The following is a 16,306-nucleotide window of genomic DNA, read 5'->3' as shown; positions in this document are numbered from 1 at the left end:
AACAGCAGACACAGGTAAGATCACCACATGTCCTCTTGTTTATTCCTATAGGTGTCGATATAGGCTATATGGTTTGTGTGGGTGTGTTTTAAATGCATGTTTATTTTAATGCACTCTCCATGTTTATAAGCGTTTGTGTGTGTGTGTGTGTGTGTGTGTGTGTGTGTGTGTGTGTGTGTGTGTGTGTGTGTGTGTGTGTGTGTTTGAAACAGAGTGAGAGAGAAGTATGTCTGTTTTTATATAAACAAGCGTTTGTGTGGGTGTAATGTACTGAATGTGCCAGGAGTGTTAAGCCGATCTTAAGGCTGGTCCTTGAAGGTCTTCTCTCTTATCAAAGCAGAGTGGTGTTGCCCCTGGCTACTACCACTATCAGACTGTAGCCTTGTGTTGCCCCTGGCTACTACCACTATCTGACTGTAGCCTTGTGTTGCCCCTGGCTATTACCACTATCTGACTGTAGCCTTGTGTTGCCCCTGGCTACTACCACTATCTGACTGTAGCCTTGTGTTGCCCCTGGCTACTACCACTATCTGACTGTAGCCTTGTGTTGCCCCTGGCTACTACCACTATCTGACTGTAGCCTTGTGTTGCCCCTGGCTACTACCACTATCTGACTGTAGCCTTGTGTTGCCCCTAGCTACTACCACTATCTGACTGTAGCCTTGTGTTGCCCCTGGCTACTACCACTATCTGACTGTAGCCTTGTGTTGCCCCTGCCTATTACCACTATCTGACTGTAGCCTTGTGTTGCCCCTGCCTATTACCACTATCTGACTGTAGCCTTGTGTTGCCCCTGCCTATTACCACTATCTGACTGTAGCCTTGTGTTGCCCCTGGCTATTACCACTATATGACTGTAGCCTTGTGTTGCCCCTGCCTATTACCACTATCTGACTGTAGCCTTGTGTTGCCCCTGCCTATTACCACTATCTGACTGTAGCCTTGTGTTGCCCCTGGCTACTACCACTATCTGACTGTAGCCTTGTGTTGCCCCTGGCTACTACCACTATCTGACTGTAGCCTTGTGTTGCCCCTGCCTATTACCACTATCTGACTGTAGCCTTGTGTTGCCCCTGGCTACTACCACTATCTGACTGTAGCCATGTGTTGCCCCTGGCTACTACCACTATCTGACTGTAGCCTTGTGTTGCTACTACCACTATCTGACTGTAGCCTTGTGTTGCCCCTGGCTACTACCACTATCTGACTGTAGCCTTGTGTTGCCCCTAGCTACTACCACTATCTGACTGTAGCCTTGTGTTGCCCCTGGCTACTACCACTATCTGACTGTAGCCTTGTGTTGCCCCTGGCTACTACCACTATCTGACTGTAGCCTTGTGTTGCCCCTGCCTATTACCACTATCTGACTGTAGCCTTGTGTTGCCCCTGCCTATTACCACTATCTGACTGTAGCCTTGTGTTGCCCCTAGCTACTACCACTATCTGACTGTAGCCTTGTGTTGCCCCTGCCTATTACCACTATCTGACTGTAGCCTTGTGTTGCCCCTGGCTACTACCACTATCTGACTGTAGCCTTGTGTTGCCCCTGGCTACTACCACTATCTGACTGTAGCCTTGTGTTGCCCCTAGCTACTACCACTATCTGACTGTAGCCTTGTGTTGCCCCTGGCTACTACCACTATCTGACTGTAGCCTTGTGTTGCCCCTGGCTACTACCACTATCTGACTGTAGCCTTGTGTTGCCCCTGGCTACTACCACTATCTGACTGTAGCCTTGTGTTGCCCCTGGCTACTACCACTATCTGACTGTAGCCTTGTGTTGCCCCTGGCTACTACCACTATCTGACTGTAGCCTTGTCTTTACAGTTCCACACTGACAACCCAGTCACAGCCATGATCACAGGTAGAGGAAGACATCCCCTGTATCTACAGCCATTAAACGCCCGTATAACGCTAATATAATGCTGTTTTAACATTGGTGTAATGCTATTGTGAGAACGCTGGCTAATGTTACATTATCACTGTTCCATATCGATTAACCTGTCATAAACACATAAACATCCAAACGCTGGAGCCTTCAGTTTAATGCCCCCCTTTTTCTGATCAACTGCTTTTCATGACACTATTATTCATCCCATGATGCTTTGCTCACCTGATCTTCTTCAGGGCGCTATCTTTACAGTCTATGTGCTTTGATTTGTTTATTTTTTTAAATGTGGGGGTGAAAGGGTATAGTTACGTCATACACCATGACATTTTTTTAAGTGGAATTAAATTGAGTGCATATACAGTTGAAGTCGGAAGTTTACATACACCTCAGCCAAATACATTTAAACTCAGTTTTTCACAATTCCTGACATTTAATCCGAGTAAAAATTCCCTGTCTTAGGTCAGTTAGGATCACCACTTTATTTTAAGAATGTGAAATGTCAGAATAATAGTAGAGTGATTTATTTCAGCTTCTTTTTCTTTCATCACATTCCCAGTGGGTCAGAAGTTTACACTAGAGGTCGACCGATTAATTAGGGCCAATTTCAAGTTTTCATAACAATCAGTAATCTTCATTTTTGGACAACGATCACGGCCGATTACATTGCATTCTACGAGGAGACTGCGTGGCAGGCTGAGTACCTGTTACGCGAGTCCAGCAAGGAGCCAAGGTAAGTTGCTAGTTAGCATTAAACTTATCTTATAAAAAACAATCAATCTTAACATAATCACTAGTTAACTACACATGGTTGATTATATTACTGGTTTATCTGGCTTGTCCTGCGTTGCATATAATCGATGCGGTGCCTGTTAATCTATCATCGAATCACAGCCTACTTCGCCAAACGGGTGATGATTTAACAAGCGCATTCGCGAAAAAAGCACTGACGTTGCACCAATGTACCTAACCATAAACATCAATGCCTTTCTTTAAATCAATACACAAGTACATATTTTTAAACCTGCATATTTAGTTAATATTGCCTGCTAACATGAATTCCTTTTAACTAGGGAAATTGTGTCACTTCTCTTGCATTCTGTCCAAGCAGAATCAGGGTATATGCAGCAGTTTGGGCCGCCTGGCTCGTTGCGAACTGTGTGAAGACCATTTCTTCCTAACAAAGACTAATTAATTTGCCAGAATTGTACATAATTATGACATAACATTGAAGGTTGTGCAATGTAACAGCAATATTTAGACTTAGGGATGCCACCAGTAAGATAAAATACGGAACGGTTCCGTATTTCACTGAAAGAATAAACGTTTTGTTTTCGAAATGATAGTTTCCGGATTTGACCATATTAATGACCTAAGGCTCGTATTTCTGTGTGTTATTATATTATAATTAAGTCTATGATTTGATATTTATTAGAGCAGTCTGACTGAGCGGTGGTAGGCAGCAGCAGGCTCGTAAGCATTCATTCAAACAGCACTTTCCTGCATTTGCCAGCAGCTCTTCGCTGTGCTTCAAGCATTGCGCTGTTTATTACTTCAAGCCTATCAACTCCCGAGATTAGGCTGACAATACTATAGTGCCTATAAGAACATCCAATAGTCAAAGGTATATGAAATACAAATGATATAGAGAGAAATAATCCTATAATTCCAATAATAACTATAACCTAAAACTTCTTACCTGGGAATATTGAAGATTCATGTTAAAAGGAACCACCAGCTTTAATATGTTCTCATGTTCTGAGCAAGGAACTTAGACATTAGCTTTTTTACATGGCAAATATTGCACTTTTACTTTCTTCTCCAACACGTTGTTTTTGCATTATTTAAACCAAATTGAACATGTTTCATTATTTATTTGAGACTAAATTGATTTTATTGATGTATTATATTAAGTAAAAAAAAAGTGTTCATTCAGTATTGTTGTAATTGTCATTATTACAAATATATATATATAAATCGGCCGATTGATCGGCATCAAGGTTTTTTGGCCCTCCAATAATCGGTATCGCTATCAGCGTTGAAAAATCATAATCGGTCGACCTCTAGTTTACATACACTCAATTAGTATTTGGTAGCATTGCCTTTAAATTGTTCAACTTGGGTCAAACGTTTCGGGTAGCCTTCCATACAGAACTTTAAATTGGGTGAATTTTGGCCCATTCCACCTGACAGAGCTGGTGTAACTGAGTCAGGTTTGTAGGCCTCCTTGCTTGCACATGCTTTTTCAGTTCTGCCCACACATTTTCTATAGGATTGAGGTCAGGGCTTTGTGATGGCCACTCCAATACCTTGACTTTGTTGTCCTTTAGCCATTTTGCCACAACTTTGGAAGTATGCATGGGGTCATTGTCCATTTGGAAGACCCATTTGCGACCAAGCTTTAACTTCCTGACTGATGTCTTCAGATGTTGCTTCAATATATCCACATTATTTTCCTCCTCATGATGCCATCTATTTTGTGAAGTGCACCAGTCCCTCCTGCAGCAAAGCACCCCCACAACATGATGCTGCCACCCCCGTGCTTCACGGTTGGAATGGGGTTTTTCGGCTTGCAAGCATCCCCCTTTTTCCTCCAATCATAATGGTGGTCATTATGGCCAAACAGTTCTATTTAGTTTCATCAGACCAGAGGACATTTCTCCAAAAAGTACGATCTTTGTCCCCATGTGCAGTTGCAAACCGTAGTCTGGCTTTTTTATGGCGGTTTTGGAGCAGTGGCTTCTTCCTTGCTGAGCAGCCTTTCAGGTTATGTCGATATAGGACTCGTTTTACTGTGTATATAGATACTTTTGTACCTGTTTCCTCCAGCATCTTCACAAGGGCCTTTGCTGTTGTTCTGGGATTGATTTGCACTTTTCACACCAAAGTACGTTCACCAAAGTACGTTCATCTCTAGGAGACAGAACGTGTCTCCTTCCTGAACGGTATTGTTTGTACAGATGAACGTGGTATCTTCAGGCATTTGGAAAATGCTCCAAAGGATGGACCAGACTTGTGGGGGTCTACAATTTTATTTTCTGATGTCTTTTGATTTTCCCATGATGTCAAGCAAAGAGGCACTGAGTTTGAAGGTAGGCCTTGAAATACATCCACAGGTACACCTCCAATTGACTAAAATGATGTCAATTAGCCTATCAGAAACTTGACATCATTTTCTGGAATTTTCCAAGTTGTTTAAAGGCACAGTCAACTTAGTGTATGTAAACTTCTGACCCACTGGAATTGTGATACAGTGAATTATAAGTGAAATAATCTGTCTGTTAACAATTGTTGGAAAAATTACTGTCATGCACAAAGTAGATGTCCTAACCGACTTTCCAAAACTATAGTTTGTTAACCTGTCAAGGTATAGGGGGCAGTATTTTCGATTTCGGATGAAAAGCGTGCCCAGAGTAAACTGCCTAATACTCGGCTTCAGAGTCAAATATTTGCATATTATTAGTAGATTTGGATAGGAAACACTCTGTGGTTTCTAAAACTGTTTGAATGATGTCTGTGAGTATAACAGAACTCATATGGCAGGCAAAAACCTGAGAAGAATCCAACCAGGAAGTGGGAGATCAGAGAATTGTAGTTCTTCTTTTGAATCCCTATCGAAACTACAGTGTCTGTGGGGTCACGTTGCACTTCCTAAGGCTTCCATTGGCTGTCAACAGCCTTCAGAAAGGTTTTTCATCCTTCTCCTGTTACTGGGCAGAAAATAGTAGATCAGTCAATGAGTGGACTGCCTGGGACCAGTGAGTTGTTTACTGCGCAGGCACGTTTGGCGCGCCCCTCCTTCTTTTATCTCCTGGAATGAATACGCTATTGTCCGGTTGGAATATTATCGCATTTTTACATAAAAAATACCCTAAAGATTGATTATAAACCACGTTTGACATGTTTCTACGAACGGTAATGGAACTATTTGACTTTTCGTCTCTGGTACTGCGCTCGCGCCTTATGCCTTTGGATAGTGATCTGAACGCACGAACAAAACGGAGGTATTTGGACATAAAGATGGAGTATTTCGAACAAAAATACAATTTGTTGTGGAAGTAGGAGGCCTCGGAGTGCATTCTGACGAAGATCAGCAAAGGTAAGAGAATATTTATAATACTAATTCAGAGTTTTGTTGATGCCAGAACTTGGCGGGTAGCTGTATAGCTTGCTTTGATGTCTGAGCTATGTACTCAGAATATTGAAAAATGTGCTTTCTCCGTAAAGCTATTTTGAAATCTGACAAAGCGGTTGCGTCAAGGAGTAGTGTATGTATAATTCTTTCAATAACTGTTGTAAATTTTATCAACGTTTATGATGAGTATTTTTTTAAATTGATGTGCACATTCACCGGTAGTTTTGGTGGGAATACATTTTCTGAACATCACACGCCAATGTAAAATGCTGTTTTTGGATATAAATATGAACTTTATCGAGCAAAACATACATGTATTGTATAACATGAAGTCCTATGAGTGCCATCTGATGAAGATCATCAAAGGTTAGTGAATATTTTAGCTGTACTTTTGGTTTTTATGATGCATGTCCTTGCTTGGAAAATGGCTGTGTGGATTTTCATGTCCTAACATAATCTAATTTTATGCTTTCGCCGTAAAGCCTTTTTGAAATCGGACAATGTGGTTAGATTAACGAGAGTCTTATCTTTAAAATGGTGTAAAATAGTTGATTGTTTGAGAAAATGAAATTATGAGATTTTTGCTGTTTTGTATTTCGCTCCATGCTATTTCACTGGCTGTTGAATAGTGTGGGACGGTCACGTCCCACCTAGCCCAGAGAAATTAACAAGAAATTTGTGGAGTGGTTGAAAAACGAGTTTTAATGACTCCAACCTAAGTGTATGTAAACTTCCAACTTCAACTGTATCAGATATAATGTCTTCTAGAGAGATACCGCAGTGATAGAGAATCACACTGAGAACTTTGAGAGAGAGCAATGGAGAGAGAGAGAGAGAGAAATAGAGAGGATTCAGAACAGATTCCGTAATCCTGTGTTTTTGCTGTCAGATTAAAGGGAAGAGAGAGGGGGGTGGGTCTGACTGGGAACAGGGAGGGAGGGAAGAGAGAGGGGGGGTGGGTCTGACTGGGAACAGGGAGGGAGAGAAGAGAGAGGGGGGGGTGGGTCTGACTGGGAACAGGGAGGGAGAGAAGAGAGAGGGGGGTGGGTCTGACTGGGAACAGGAAGAGAGGGAAGAGAGAGGGGGTGGGTCTGACTGGGAACAGGAAGAGAGGGAAGAGAGAGGGGGAGGGTCTGACTGAGAACAGGAAGAGAGGAGAGAGAGGGGGGGTGGGTCTGACTGGGAACAGGGAGGGAGGGAAGAGAGAGGGGGGGTGGGTCTGACTGGGAACAGGGAGGGAGGGAAGAGAGAGGGGGTGGGTCTGACTGGGAACAGGGAGGGAGGGAAGAGAGAGGGGGGGTGGGTCTGACTGGGAACAGGGAGGGAGGGAAGAGAGAGGGGGTGGGTCTGACTGGGAACAGGAAGAGAGGGAAGAGAGAGGGGGAGGGTCTGACTGAGAACAGGAAGAGAGGAGAGAGAGGGGGGGTGGGTCTGACTGGGAACAGGAAGAGAGGGAAGAGAGAGGGGGGGTGGGTCTGACTGGGAACAGGAAGAGAGAGAAGAGAGAGGGGGTGGGTCTGACTGAGAACAGGGAGGGAGGGAAGAGAGAGGGGGTGGGTCTGACTGGGAACAGGGAGGGAGGGAAGAGAGAGGGGGTGGGTCTGACTGGGAACAGGGAGGGAGGGAAGAGAGAGGGGGGGTGGGTCTGACTGAGAACAGGGAGGGAGGGAAGAGAGAGGGGGTGGGTCTGACTGGGAACAGGGAGAGAGGGAAGAGAGAGGGGGTGGGTCTGACTGAGAACAGGGAGAGAGGGAAGAGAGAGGGGGTGGGTCTGACTGGGAACAGGAAGAGAGGGAAGAGAGAGGGGGTGGGTCTGACTGGGAACAGGAAGAGAGGGAAGAGAGAGGGGGAGGGTCTGACTGAGAACAGGAAGAGAGGGAAGAGAGAGGGTGGGTCTGACTGAGAACAGGGAGGGAGGGAAGAGAGAGGGGGGTGGGTCTGACTGGGAACAGGGAGAGAGGGAAGAGAGAGGGGGGTGGGTCTGACTGGGAACAGGGAGGGAGGGAAGAGAGAGGGGGAGGGTCTGACTGAGAACAGGAAGAGAGGGAAGAGAGAGGGTGGGTCTGACTGAGAACAGGGAGGGAGGGAAGAGAGAGGGGGTGGGTCTGACTGAGAACAGGGAGGGAGGGAAGAGAGAGGGGGGGTGGGTCTGACTGGGAACAGGAAGAGAGGGAAGAGAGAGGGGGTGGGTCTGACTGAGAACAGGGAGGGAGGGAAGAGAGAGGGGGTGGGTCTGACTGGGAACAGGAAGAGAGGGAAGAGAGAGGGGGGTGGGTCTGACTGGGAACAGGGAGGGAGGAAATAGAGAGGGGGGTGGGTCTGACTGAGAACAGGGAGGGAGGAAATAGAGAGGGGGGTGGGTCTGACTGGGAACAGGAAGAGAGGGAAGAGAGAGGGGGTGGGTCTGGCTGGGAACAGGAAGAGAGGGAAGAGAGAGGGGGAGGGTCTGACTGAGAACAGGAAGAGAGGGAAGAGAGAGGGTGGGTCTGACTGAGAACAGGGAGGGAGGGAAGAGAGAGGGGGGTGGGTCTGACTGGGAACAGGGAGAGAGGGAAGAGAGAGGGGGGTGGGTCTGACTGGGAACAGGGAGGGAGGGAAGAGAGAGGGGGAGGGTCTGACTGAGAACAGGAAGAGAGGGAAGAGAGAGGGTGGGTCTGACTGAGAACAGGGAGGGAGGGAAGAGAGAGGGGGTGGGTCTGACTGGGAACAGGAAGAGAGGGAAGAGAGAGGGGGAGGGTCTGACTGGGAACAGGAAGAGAGGAAGAGAGAGGGGGAGGGTCTGACTGAGAACAGGAAGAGAGGGAAGAGAGAGGGTGGGTCTGACTGAGAACAGGGAGGGAGGGAAGAGAGAGGGGGGTGGGTCTGACTGGGAACAGGGAGAGAGGGAAGAGAGAGGGGGGTGGGTCTGACTGGGAACAGGGAGGGAGGGAAGAGAGAGGGGGAGGGTCTGACTGAGAACAGGAAGAGAGGGAAGAGAGAGGGTGGGTCTGACTGAGAACAGGGAGGGAGGGAAGAGAGAGGGGGTGGGTCTGACTGAGAACAGGGAGGGAGGGAAGAGAGAGGGGGGGTGGGTCTGACTGGGAACAGGAAGAGAGGGAAGAGAGAGGGGGTGGGTCTGACTGAGAACAGGGAGGGAGGGAAGAGAGAGGGGGTGGGTCTGACTGGGAACAGGAAGAGAGGGAAGAGAGAGGGGGGTGGGTCTGACTGGGAACAGGGAGGGAGGAAATAGAGAGGGGGGTGGGTCTGACTGAGAACAGGGAGGGAGGAAATAGAGAGGGGCGTGGGTCTGACTGGGAACAGGAAGAGAGGGAAGAGAGAGGGGGTGGGTCTGACTGGGAACAGGGAGGGAGGAAATAGAGAGGGGGGTGGGTCTGACTGGGAACAGGGAGGGAGGGAAGAGAGAGGGGGTGATCTCCTATCTATCATTACCTATCTATCATCTCCTGTCTCTCTATAATCTCCTATCTATCATCTCCTGTCTCTATAATCTCCTATCTATCATCTCCTGTCTCTCTATAATCTCCTATCTATCATCTCCTGTCTCTCTATAATCTCCTATCTATCATCTCCTGTCTCTCTATAATCTCCTATCTATCATCTCCTGTCTCTCTATAATCTCCTATCTATCATCTCCTGTCTCTCTACAATCTCCTATCTATCATCTCCTGTCTCTCTATCATCTCATATCTCTTTCATCTCCTGTCTCTCTATAATCTCCTATCTATCATCTCCTGTCTCTCTACAATCTCCTATCTATCATCTCCTGTCTCTCTATCATCTCATATCTCTTTTATCTCCTGTCTCTCTATAATCTCCTATCTATCATCTCCTGTCTCTCTATAATCTCCTATCTATCATCTCCTGTCTCTCTATAATCTCCTATCTATCACCTCCTGTCTCTCTATAATCTCCTGTCTCCCTATAATCTCCTATCTATCATCTCCTGTCTCTATAATCTCCTATCTATCATCTCCTGTCTCTCTATAATCTCCTATCTATCATCTCCTGTCTCTCTATAATCTCCTATCTATCATCTCCTGTCTCTCTATAATCTCCTATCTCCTATCTATCCTCCTGTCTCTCTATAATCTCCTATCTATCATCTCCTGTCTCTCTATAATCTCATATCTATCATCTCCTGTCTCTCTATAATCTCCTATCTATCATCTCCTGTCTCTCTATAATCTCCTATCTATCATCTCCTGTCTCTCTATAATCTCCTATCTATCATCTCCTGTCTCTCTATAATCTCCTATCTATCATCTCCTGTCTCTCTATAATCTCCTTCTCCTATCCTATCTATCATCTCCTGTCTCTATAATCTCCTATCTATCATCTCCTGTCTCTCTATAATCTCCTATCTATCATCTCCTGTCTCTCTATAATCTCCTATCTATCATCTCCTGTCTCTCTATAATCTCCTATCTATCATCTCCTGTCTCTCTATAATCTCCTATCTATCATCCTCCTGTCTCTATAATCTCCTATCTATCATCTCCTGTCTCTCTATAATCTCCTATCTATCATCTCCTGTCTCTCTATAATCTCCTATCTATCATCTCCTGTCTCTCTATAATCTCCTATCTATCATCTCCTGTCTCTCTATAATCTCCTATCTATCATCTCCTGTCTCTATAATCTCCTATCTATCATCTCCTGTCTCTCTATAATCTCCTATCTATCATCTCCTGTCTCTCTATAATCTCATATCTATCATCTCCTGTCTCTCTATAATCTCCTATCTATCATCTCCTGTCTCTATAATCTCCTATCTATCATCTCCTGTCTCTCTATAATCTCCTATCTATCATCTCCTGTCTCTCTATAATCTCCTATCTATCATCTCCTGTCTCTCTATAATCTCCTATCTATCATCCCTGTCTCTCATATAATCTAGCCTATCTATCATCTCCTGTCTCTCTATAATCTCCTGTCTCCTAGAATCTCCTATCTGATCATCTCCTGTCTCTATAATCCCTAGCTATCATCTCCTGTCTCTCTATAATCTCCTATCTATCATCTCCTGTCTCTCTATATCTCAGATCTATCATCTCTGTCGTCTCTATAATCTCCTATCTATCATCTCCTGTCTCTCTATAATCTCCTATCTATCATCTCCTGTCTCTATATCTCCTATCTATCATCTCCTGTCTCTCTATAATCTCATATCTATCATCTCCTGTCTCTCTATAATCTCCTATCTATCATCTCCTGTCTCTCTATAATCTCCTATCTATCATCTCCTGTCTCTCTATAATCTCCTATCTATCATCTCCTGTCTCTCTATAATCTCCTATCTATCATCTCCTGTCTCTCTATAATCTCCTATCTATCATCTCCTGTCTCTATAATCTCCTATCTATCATCTCCTGTCTCTCTATAATCTCCTATCTATCATCTCCTGTCTCTCTACAATCTCCTATCTATCATCTCCTGTCTCTCTATCATCTCATATCTCTTTCATCTCCTGTCTCTCTATAATCTCCTATCTGTCATCTCCTGTCTCTCTATCATCTCATATCTCTTTCATCTCCTGTCTCTCTATCATCTCATATCTCTCTATCATCTCCTGTCTCTCTTTCAACTCCTGTCTCCTTTCTCCTTTTTCTGTTAAATTGCTTTTAGTTTAATCCCCCTTTATTGTTTCTCTTTGTCTTTCTATCTGTCTTTCTCTGTCCTCTATCTTCTCTGTATCCTTCTCTCTCTCTCTTCCTTCTCTCTGTGTTTAGAGACTGTTGCTCATTGTGTAGTAGTTGGAAGTTGAAGGGCAGAGCAGCTACCTTTAGACCAACTGTCCCTCAGTGGAGGGGTGGTGGTGGTAGTCTTTCAGTTAGGTAAGCAGTGCTGTGGTCGAGGAGCGGTCATGGTCCTGGCTATGGAGGACGCCTGTCCCAGCGGGTTGGAGGTAGAGGTGGAGCCCCCTCCGGATGCAGGCGGGACGGGAGAGGCAGGCGGGACAGGAGAGGGGGTGGTTGGGTCCAAGGAGGGGGAGGGGGAGGCTGCTGAGCCCACAGAGGGGACCAACACATCCGGAAGTGGGACTCTCAGTTGCCAGATAGTTATACTATGGAAAATATTTGTTGCCCGATATTAGTACAACAGAGAGAGCTATTGTTTCCAGCTAGATATGCCTTGCCAGCTATTCATTACCTTCCAGAGGAAAGATACTTTTTGACCAATATTTCAGAACTATTTGTGGGTGACGTAGTGTCCATTGTCCAGTCATTAGCGAAGAGAGACTTGCCTGTTCCAAAGTGCAAAGGCTGTTTTGGATAGGTATTTCACAGTTTGTGAGTGAAAGAAGGGATTGCTAGTTAGTATCTCTTTCCACAGGTCAGAGACTGGCAGGTATTTGTTGTGTACGTAGGTGAGGCAACGGGTTGCCAGATTGTGAATGTTTGTTGACTTTAAAAAAAATATATATTCCTGGACAGAGGAAGCATTTCGGAAAAGAGGAGTCATTGTACTGTACCACATGGTTTACGGGACATACGGGGAGAGAGAGCGAGAGAGGAATGGAGGAGAGAGAGGAAGCGGCAGGAAGAGAAATAAAATACTTTGCTGCTTTAGAATATTAATGAATAACAAAGTAAAATAGGAGATAAAAAACCCTTCCTCTACCCTCTATGCTAGAGAAAGACTAACTATGCTACCTTTTATAATACTGTGTAGTGTAAGTACATTGAAGATGCATTTGCAAGTAGAACAGTACTGGAGTGGTACCATAGTAATTGTATGTATTCTTATGCAAGTCATATTCAAGGATTATGAAGTATTTATGCCATCCCCCTACCCACGTCAGAGTACCATAGTGGAATGTATCCTTTGATCTGATGCACATATACATGTGCACACACAAACACACACACACACACACACACACACACACACACACACACACACACACACACACACACACACACAGACACACACACACACACACACACACACACACTGAGGTTCAGTGAACTCTGTGAACAAGCTCCTCTGGGGTACAGAACATATTGGCTTGACCCAGAGGGCGAAGGTCAACCCAGAGATTAAGTTAACAGACATCTGCCACAGTTCTCTCTTTCATAGTCAGTACTGCTTACAGTTGAAGTCGGAAGTTTACATACACCTTAGCCAAATACATTTAAACTCAGTTTTTCATAATTCCTGATATTTAATCCTAGTAAAAATTCTCTGTTTTAGGTTAGTTAGGATCACCACTTTATTTGAAGAATGTGAAATGTCAGAATAATAGTAGAGAGAATGATTTATTTAAGCTTTTATTTCTTTCATCACATTCCCAGTGGGTCAGAAGTTTACATACACTCAATTAGCATTTGGTAGCATTGCCTTTAAATTGTTTAACTTGGGTCAAACATTTTGGGTAGCCTTCCACAAGCTTCCCACAATAAATTGGGTGAATTTTGGCCCATTCCGGGGCGGAGCTAGCATGTTGGAGTGAACGGCTGTGTGTGAGAGAGGCTCCTGCAACTTTTTTGCGAAACAATCTAACTTAACTTCACTAGGATAGGGGGCAGTATTTTCACGGCCGGATGAAAAACGTACCCAAATTAAACGGCCGACTACTCGGGCCCAGGAACTGGAATATGCATAGTATTAGTAGATTTGGATAGAAAACACTCGGAAGTTTCTAAAACTGTTTGAATGATGTCTGTGAGTATAACAGAACTCATATGGCAGGCAAAATCCTGAGAAAAATCTAAGCAGGAATTGAGAATTCTGGTGCTTGTAGTTCTTTCAAGTCATTGCCAATCGAACACACGGTGAGTTAGGGTTCATTTTGCACTTCCTAAGGCTTCCACTAGATGTCAACAGTCTTTAGAAAGTTGTTTGAAGTGTCAACGATGAACAGAGACCGAATGAGAAGCCTGGGAAGTTTGTCACCCAGAGAATGACATCACTTCTTGGCGCGCGTTCATGAGGATGGATCCTCCCGTTCCAAAAACTTATTCAAGACACAGGAACCGTCCGGTTGAAATATTACTGAATCTTCACGTTCTGAAGGCCCTAAAGATTGATGTTTAGATGACTCCACGATGGCGTACAAGAAACGTCTGACCTCTGTGATTGCCAACAAGGGTTTTGCCACCAAGTACTAAGTCATGTTTTGCAGAGGGGTCAAATACTTATTTCCCTCATTAAAATGCAAATCAATTTATAACATTTTTGACATGTGTTTTTCTGGATATGTTTGTTGTTATTCTGTCTCTCACTGTTCAAATAAACCTATCATTAAAATTATAGACTGATCATTTCTTTATCAGTGGGCAAACGCACAAAATCAGCAGGGGATCAAATACTTTATATATTTTTTTCCCTCTTAGCATTTTATTATTATTATGTATGTGTATATTTTAAATTAGTGTAGATTATTATTTTGGGGCATTAATGTTTGTGTATGTATGTGTGTATATATGTATGTGTGTATGTGTATATGTGTATGTATGTATATATGTATATGTATATATGTGTGTATGTGTATGTATATATGTGTGTATGTATATATATATGTGTGTGTGTGTGTGTGTGTGTGTGTGTGTTGGTATGTGTATATGTATATATATATGTCTATGTATGTATGTATGTATGTATGTATGTATGTATGTATGTATGTATGTATGTATGTATGTATGTATGTATGTATATATATATTTTTATGTATGTGTATATATATATATATGTGTGTATATGTATGTCTATGTATGTGTGTGTGTATGTATGTTGTCATGACTGTCCTGATCAGGTCAGGGTACAGGAGACCACCACTCTACAGATTATCTCCCAAACCCCCAACAGAGGAGGAGAGATCTAGGGGTCTGAAGATGTGGGGTTTTTATGACCCCTCATGCCCATGATAAACCTTAGGCCACAGAGAAATTCCTTTGTCCTCACAATGGAGAACTGGCCTCAGAACATTAAACATGCAATAAAGGGACTTTGGAACAATGGTTTCCGTCAGCCACAATGGTGGTCATGACGAGAGGTGGAATATGAAAATGTATGTAACTTTTGTGTTGTTATTAAGTTGTTATGCAGGCCACCATAGGAACTAAAAACAAGAGGAGGGCGGGGCTTACATTTACTTCCTGGAATGTCAAGGGTTTAAACGAATCAATTAAGAGAGGCAACTTGAAAGCACTCTCGTGCTGCTGCTCCAGTTTCAACTGTTCTGCCTGCGGCTATGGAACCCTGACCTGTTCACCGGACGTGCTACCTGTCCCAGACCTGCTGGAACCCTGACCTGTTCACCGGATGTGCTACCTGTCCCAGACCTGCTGGAACCCTGACCTGTTCACCGGACGTGCTACCTGTCCCAGACTTGCTGTCCCAGACCTGCTGGAACCCTGACCTGTTCACCGGACGTGCTACCTGTCCCAGACCTGCTGTTTTCAACTCTCTAGAGACAGCAGGAGCGGTAGAGATACTCTCAAAGATCGGCTATGAAAAAGCCAAATGACACTTAGTCTTGGGTTGCTGACTTGTTGCACCCTCGACAACTACTATGATTATCATTATTTGACCATGCTGGTCATTTATGAACATTTGAACATCTTGGCCATGTGCTGTTATAATCTCCACCCGGCACAGCCAGAAGAGGACTGGCCACCCCTCATAGCCTGGTTCCTATCTAGGTTTCTTCCTAGGTTTTGGCCTTTCTAGGGAGTTTTTCCTAGCCACCGTGCTTCTACACCTGCATTGCTTGCTGTTGGGGTTTTAGGCTGGGTTTCTGTACAGCACTTCGAGATATCAGCTGATGTAAGAAGGGCTATATAAATACATTTGATTTGATATTATATTTTTTGCAAGAAACCCATTTGAAAAACAATTCTCATAGCAGACTTAAATGTAGGTGGGTGGGGCCAGTGTATCACTCTAACTTCTCCGCCAAAACGAGAGACACAGCGATTCTGGTATGGATAGGAATTCCCTTTCTACATAAAACCACTATTGCGGATAAAGAGGGCCGTTATGTGATCGTAATAGGAGAGATCTTCTGTAACTCTGCTAAATATCTATGGGCCAAACATTGATAACCCCTCGTTTTTCAAAAGAGTCCTTTCCCTGATTCCAGATATCTCCCATACTAACCTGGTCATTGGAGGGGACCTTAACTGTGTGCTAGACCAATATTTGGATAGATCCTCTACCCGGCGTACCCCTACCTCCTATTCAAGTGAATTCTTGAATACCTACATAAAAATGTCTAACTTATTTGATATATGGAGGATCTCTAACCCTACGGGTAGGGAATACTCCTTTTACTCTCATGT

The 16,306-nt window shown here is 44.1% G+C and overlaps 1 protein-coding gene across 2 annotated transcripts in view; it reads left to right on the top strand.

The window, feature by feature from the left end:
- The first annotated feature begins 1,829 nt into the window (after positions 1-1,829).
- LOC115173961 (MAGUK p55 subfamily member 6) overlaps positions 1,830-16,306 on the top strand; it is a 57,211-nt gene continuing 42,734 nt past the window's right edge. For both annotated transcript variants that reach the window (XM_029732491.1, XM_029732490.1), the window contains exon 1: positions 1,830-1,864. In XM_029732491.1, coding sequence (XP_029588351.1) covers positions 1,855-1,864 — 10 coding nt within the window. In that variant the 5' untranslated portion in view covers positions 1,830-1,854. The remainder of the gene's footprint in view (positions 1,865-16,306) is intronic.

This window comes from Salmo trutta, chromosome 34 (assembly GCF_901001165.1).
Source record: "Salmo trutta chromosome 34, fSalTru1.1, whole genome shotgun sequence".
Lineage (NCBI taxonomy): Eukaryota > Metazoa > Chordata > Actinopteri > Salmoniformes > Salmonidae > Salmo > Salmo trutta.
The sequence above is the reverse complement of the archived record's forward strand: the minus strand, read 5'-3'. Positions and strand labels throughout refer to the sequence as shown.